Source organism: Halyomorpha halys, unplaced genomic scaffold (genome assembly GCF_000696795.3).
Source record: "Halyomorpha halys isolate HHAL.00 unplaced genomic scaffold, Hhal_1.1 Scaffold238.1, whole genome shotgun sequence".
In the NCBI taxonomy this organism is placed as follows: Eukaryota; Metazoa; Arthropoda; class Insecta; order Hemiptera; family Pentatomidae; genus Halyomorpha; species Halyomorpha halys.
This window is the reverse complement of record NW_027107468.1, coordinates 1-6,687: the sequence shown is the minus strand read 5'-3', so window position 1 is coordinate 6,687 and position 6,687 is coordinate 1. Positions and strand designations below refer to the sequence as shown.

The 6,687-nt window shown below is 32.2% G+C and overlaps 1 protein-coding gene across 1 annotated transcript in view; it reads left to right on the top strand.

The window, feature by feature from the left end:
• Positions 1-5,742, top strand: part of LOC136795389 (WD repeat and FYVE domain-containing protein 2-like) — an 8,273-nt gene extending 2,531 nt beyond the window's left edge. Inside the window, exons 2-3 of the mRNA XM_067045765.1 lie at positions 2,569-2,710; positions 5,499-5,742. Coding sequence (XP_066901866.1) covers positions 2,569-2,710; positions 5,499-5,714 — 358 coding nt within the window. The 3' untranslated portion in view covers positions 5,715-5,742. The remainder of the gene's footprint in view (positions 1-2,568; positions 2,711-5,498) is intronic.
• The last annotated feature ends 945 nt before the right edge of the window (positions 5,743-6,687 follow it).

Here is a 6,687-nt window from a genome sequence, read left to right as displayed (position 1 = left end):
GGCTGAGCAGTCGGTATAGTTGGCTGAATCGTCTGTTGAGTTCTTGTCTTTTAAGTCTAGTATGTTGGTTCCAGATGAGTCTTTTGTTCAAGATGAAGCCAAGGTATCACACTGTGTCAGGTCTGGGTAGAGGAATATTATTAAAAGTAACAGATGGACAGAAGCTGCGGCGTAGAGTGAAAGTCACATGGGTACATTTTGATTCGTTGACTTTTATCTGCCATTGGTTACACCATTGCTCAATCCGAGTGAGGTGTGTTTGGAGATTGGATGAGGCGTTACAGGATCAGGATGGTAGGATAGGATAGCTTTATCATCAGCAAATGTTGCCAGGAACGTGTCGGGATTGATGGAATGTTAGCAGTGAAGAGGGTGTAGAGGACAGGACCGAAGATACTGCCTTGGGGAACACCTGCCTCGATGGGATAGATAAAGGAATCACTGCGAACTCGAAAAGAACAATTTGAGAGGTAGAAGAGGAGGATAAGGTATAAGGTTTGGGGTAATATGGACTTGAGCTTGAAAAGCATTCTGGCATGCCATACCCAGTCAAAAGCTTGCGCTATGTCCAGAAAGTCACCCGAGCAGTATTGTCTCTTTTCAAGAGCTGAAGAGACATAGTCAACGACCTTAGGCCTTGTTGAACTGTGGAGTGCTAAGGGCGGAATCCATCCGCCCGGATGTCCGGGTAAACTCTGTGATTCAACTATGGATAGGATACATTTTAGGAGGATTATTTTAAAAATGTTTGAGTGGTTTGGAAGTAAGCTAATAGGAAGCAAGATTGTCAGGAGGTTTTCCTGGTTTTGGAAAGAGAATTACAATGGAATGTTTCCAAAGGACAAGAAAGTTGGTTGTTCTTAGGATACAATTATAGAGATATTTAAGGAATATTATAGCCTTGGGAGGAAGTTGGTGAAGGATTTGAGGAGTCACAAGATCATTCCCTGGAGATTTACGAGGAGTTAGCATCTTTAGTTGATATTTGACCTCAGAAGGGGTGACTGCTCTAGGAGGTAAGGAGAATGGGATTGGTGATGATAGTTTCATTTGGTCAGTATGAAGTTCAGAATGAGGAGTGAATGTGTGAGAAAGGTGAATGGCTAGTTCTTCGGCTTTATCTTCATCGGATGCTGCCCATGTGGTATCATCTCGTCGGAGGGGGTGGGAAGTATGTTTGAATTTTAGGATTCTTTTGGTCATGTTCCAGAGGGAATTGTTGTGAGTAGAAAGGAAAGAGAGGTAGAAATTGAAGGACTTAGATTGATGGTTGGACAATTCTCTCTTAACTAGTTTACAGTAGTGGTTATATGAGCGACAATCAGAAGGATGTCTAGTGCGTTGCCATAATGTTCTGTATTTGCTCTTGGTTTGGATTAGGTCTTTGAGATGTTGTGGTAGAGGATTTGTCTTGCATTTATTGGGGACATTATAGGGTGAGGAGGTAGACCAGACAGCTTGTTGAATAAGGTTTGTAAAAGAATGGACTGCATCATCTAGGTTTTCAGAGTTTTTTAGGGAAACTTTAAGATCGATTTGGTCTGTTAAAATTTGGGGAAAGAAATTCCAGTTTACTGGGCCCCTTATGAATGAGGATGGAGGTAATACAGGAATTGGGGATATGGAGGTAGTTAAGATTAGTAGACTATGGTCTGAGGTTCAACCATTAGTGCTATCTTTTGGACTAGTGCAATTTTCAACATATCTATCGCAGGAACTCATAATAGTAATAATAATTTATTTACTTGTTTTTGGGGCAACCCCCTATACAAATATCCTCAATCCTCAAAGCTCCCTAAAAACGTGCTGCCCAATAGCTCACCTGAGAATAATTGCCCAATTATGACTGTCTGGTAAAATATGCTATTACCCTAAGTGTCAGTCCACACAAATATATTTTGGACCCACAGAAGCTATGTCCAGCTTGTCGTGTCGTTTTTGTCTTGTTTTTTTCACTCTAGTGTAGATTATATTTTTTCTCTCTAATGTCATTTTAGTTTTGTTTTTTCATTCTAATGTAGAAATCCCAGTTTGGGTCGACCTTTTGTTATTGGCTTTTATAATAATTTAGTTTGGGTATACCGTTTGATATTAGCTTACATACTAATGATTTAGTAATTTATAGATTATTATTTTTTTTAATTTATAAATTATTAGCTTATATAAATGATTTTTAATTCACCATTTAGGTATACTGTTTTGTTATTAGCTTATATAGAATTTAATAGTTTGTTGATTGTTGTTATTATTATTATAATGATTGTTAAATTATGTACTTTACAGGCTAACTCTATTTGTACGGGGGTTGCCCCATAAAGTAATAAATTAATTTATGAAATCCCTAGCTAATATTAAAAAAAAAAAATTTTTGTACCATTACAAACCATGAAGGGTCTTGGACTGTTGTCGTTAAAAAGTTGACCAAGGGTTATACAAGAATGTGATATGGTCAGAATTAATTAATTAAATAAGTGTATAATAAATTAATCCATAATTCTTAAATTATGTTATGGATTAGCTCTATTTTTATTTGTCCTTTTATAGTGAATCTACTTTTTTTTTCTTTAGTTCTGTAAGAGTATGGCTTAAGAGGGACACTGGCCAGTATTGGCCAAGCGTATGCCAATACATGTCTGCTGCAGCAAGTGCATTATATTTCAGACAAGAAACTAGACAACTCTTTATTGGCTTAGAAAGTGGGACTATTTCGGTAAGTTCAATCCTGCTGTCTTATAAATCTTCAGTTAATTGAATAATTTATTGAGTATATTCCAGCCTATTGGTTTAATTGGTTCAATATCATATAATGAAAAGCTGTTTTAATGGATACACATAACTTCAATAGATCAATGAAAGTAATTGTTATTGTACCAAGACCAAAATACAACTATTTTGATGTTAAAATATTTCTCAAAACAGGACTATTATACTATGAATGAACTTATTTGTCCAAGAGCCCAAGAGAAGAAATAGTCAGTTATTTCATTCCACATTTGATTACTTCAATAAAAACTATGTATATTTACAAGTGAAAATTGATGAGTCTGCCAAGTATAATTTGAGGGGAATACAATGGGACTTTTTAAAATGTTAAAAAAAATTAATTTTTAATTAAAAATTAATCAGAGTTCCATATCTTTTAAACTACCTTCAACACAAGAAAAGCTTATAGAAAATCATTTAAAGTAGAGTAGATTTTCTAAAATATAAGCATATATATAGCTATTTATGTTCCATTGTTCCCAAGATACAGTTCTTTAAAAAGCAAAATTTTATAACGAGCTAACAAAAAATCAGTAGTTAATGAATTTATTTTGGGAAATCTATATCTCAGAAATCATTACACTATGTCATTTGTACCCATTTCTATTAGTACTCAAATTAAAGCTAATTTAATGTGCTATAAAGTAATTCATGCCATTTATGTAGGAGTATGTTATTTATGTATATTATTTATGTAGGAGTAGTAGTTTTTATGATATTTGTGTATGAATGTGAATTTTGCTAATTAAATTAAATATTTTTAAACAAATAGAAATCAATATATTGTGAATTTATTTTGGCAAATATCATGAAAACGACTATTCCTACAAAGATAAATGTAATTAACTACTATATAGTACATTGAACTAGCTTTAATGTGAGTACTAACAGACATTTGTTCGTCTAATGATTCCTGAGATTTCCCATAATAAATTTATTTACCAGTGATTATTCGTTAGTTCGTTATGAATTTTTTTTAAGCCACCATTTTTCATCAATTTTGACTAGTGATTATACATAGTTTTCATGAAAATAATAAAAATTTGGTGTGAAATAACCTTTTTTTTCCACTGGCCTCTCTGACTATATATTTTATTGATATATCTCATACTTGAGCAGTCATAAAATCTGGTTGTATTTTATATTTTCATTATAATTAAAACTAGGATGAATTTATCTTATTTATCATCTTTCAGATATTGTTTATTCTCCTAAATTTTTCAATGCAGCTAATTGAAAAAAGGAAAAGCTAATTAATATTAAAAAAAAAAAAGTCTATCAGGTATTTCAGTATAACTTCCTCACCATTCGTATTGTTTGATAAGGAAAAACAAATATGGAACAAAAACAACTTTCACACGTTTTAGAAAATTTATACTCTTCTTCCAAGATTTTAAGCCTCATAGGAGTTTATATGAACCTTAATAATTAAAGTCTAAAGAGTAATAAAATTAAACATTACATTAATTTGATTTTTATTGGAGGGAATTATATAAATTTTCACTGCTGTGCCCATCTTTGGACCAAATCAGACATGGCATTTCTGAAGTATAGGCATGGCAAATTTATGCATACTTAAGCGAAAGTAATGAATGGAATTTGATAAAATTAATACTGGTCTGTATTATCACTTATCCCCAATTTTTCTCTTACTTAGTTCTAAATGAACGTATCATTTTTGAAATGTAGGTGTCTCAAGGAAAGTACATTTATATAGGGGAATTAGTTCTGTTATCTGGGGTTAATGATAACCTCTATAATAAAAAAAACAAAACAGAAATCAGTCAATGGCTCTTCAGTGGTAATAGATTTTTTTTTTTTTTTACTCAACAGACATCTTAAAAGCTTGGCATTATTCTGTTATATAAAGTGTTAGCATTCAACGGGAACCAGATGTGATACTAGATATAGCCTTCAGATTCTTAAGGCATGTTGCAAGAATTGATCATGACTCATCCATTACAAAATTATTATTTGGAACTGTGGAAGGGAAAAGAAGGAGAGGGAGAGGACAGTCATGGTTGAAATGGGTTCATCAGGTTGAAGCCAATGTATATTTAGATCTGTAAAAGATGGAAACAGTTGGAGAAGGATAATAAATGCTGAACAGGCTCTGCTGGAGAACAGGGCAAGATCTAATGAGACACATAAAGCATTGTGCTGACCACATCACATGTATGTCTGTAGAGGAGCTCCTCAAGATAAGTTACAATAGTGTTTGAAATTTTTAAAATTTTTATATCTCAATATAAAAATATACTCTTCTGTTTTTAAACCATTTTAAGTATAAATAAATCAAAATTTTTTAATCTCTAACTTTATTTGGCCTATATGAATTTGATGCTATTATGTCATGGACTACAGATTTCTTGGTTTGCTACACTACACATTGCTAGTTGCTTATTCAAATTAAAGCCACAGGTATGTACATTTAATTGCTACTTGGAGTTTGTTACACCGCACCTTCCCAATTAAAGTTTAACATATTTATTGGGAAGGTTATCTCTACCTCAAAGGGTCTATTGGAAAATATACTTTATTTCACCATTAAAGTTCTTGTGTTAGTTATTATTTTGAAAATCAACCATTTTATGTTAAAATGGTTAAAAAATTTAAATATTTAAAACCTTACCTGAATTTATTAGAAACAGAAATATATAAAGTATTTTATATTGTTAAGTATCAGTGTCTTGCAATATTGTGTGAAATTATAATATTGATAACATTTTTGATAGGAATACAAGCTTGCCGATGATTACAATAGGATAAATCATGTCCAGGATATATTGGCACATCAAGCTCGAGTTACACATTTACATTTTGCCCTTGACTGCGAGTGGATCCTGTCAATAGCCAGGGATAAGATGTTTAAGTTATACTGTAGCGAGTCTGTTTGTAATCTTGGTTCATACTCAACTTCAGCTTGGTGTACTGCTTTAGTGTATCCTTAGATAATGGAGATTATGAGATATCCTTAGAATTATCTTTATTATTATTCTTTTATTTATTATTAATCATCAGAACTCCATTTATTTATACGATCATTTCTTATTATACTTAGATTATGTGAAATGTTATCTTTTATAATTATAGTTTATAAAGCTTAGGTTTCTTCAGAAAGCATGGCTAGTGATCTGTAATATTGTATTGTTAATTATAAATCCTTTATCATCCTTTGGTATAGCTCATTTTGCCATTACTTGGCATGACAGTTATTTAGTATCTTTACTGTAAGTCAGTGACATTATATCAATATTATATATTCTCTGTTCTAAGAAATTTTTTTATTATTAATATAAGCCAATTCACAGCAAAGGTGATGTTTGCCTAGCTATCTACAGGTGACCAAACTTTTCTTGGTGGGGGGGTCAAATTTTTCATTTTTGTGGGACTGCCACTTAATGAAAAAAGTCAACTCCCCAGGACGGGCTCAAACCGATGCCACCCGCAGATCTCAGACCGATAGACCTGCACCTAACCATCTGAGCTATGGACAGCCTCCAAGAAAATTTACCATAGTGCATACAAGGTTTTATATTTATTTTATTTAATGCTGTTAAAAAGTAACCAGTGAAAAGAGATTAATTTTGAAAAGGGTTCGTTAATTTGTCATTGACTACTACTACAAAATGCAAAAATAATTAGGAAGAGAATTATTTAAAAATAAATAATTTTTTACTAAGTTAAAAATTTATAGGAAAATTTAATTTAATCAGGGTCTCCTCTTGTTTACCAACAACCTAATAAATATCTGGAAAAATCAGACTTAAAAAAAAATAAAAAAGATGTGGTATCTCAATGTATGGTTTTGTTCAGCTTACAGAACAAAAAGTAATAGATTGTTAAAGTACTTTTGTACCATACTCGACAGAGACTAAACCAGTCACCTGATAAATTATATGACTATACCTTTTCAGGATCTCA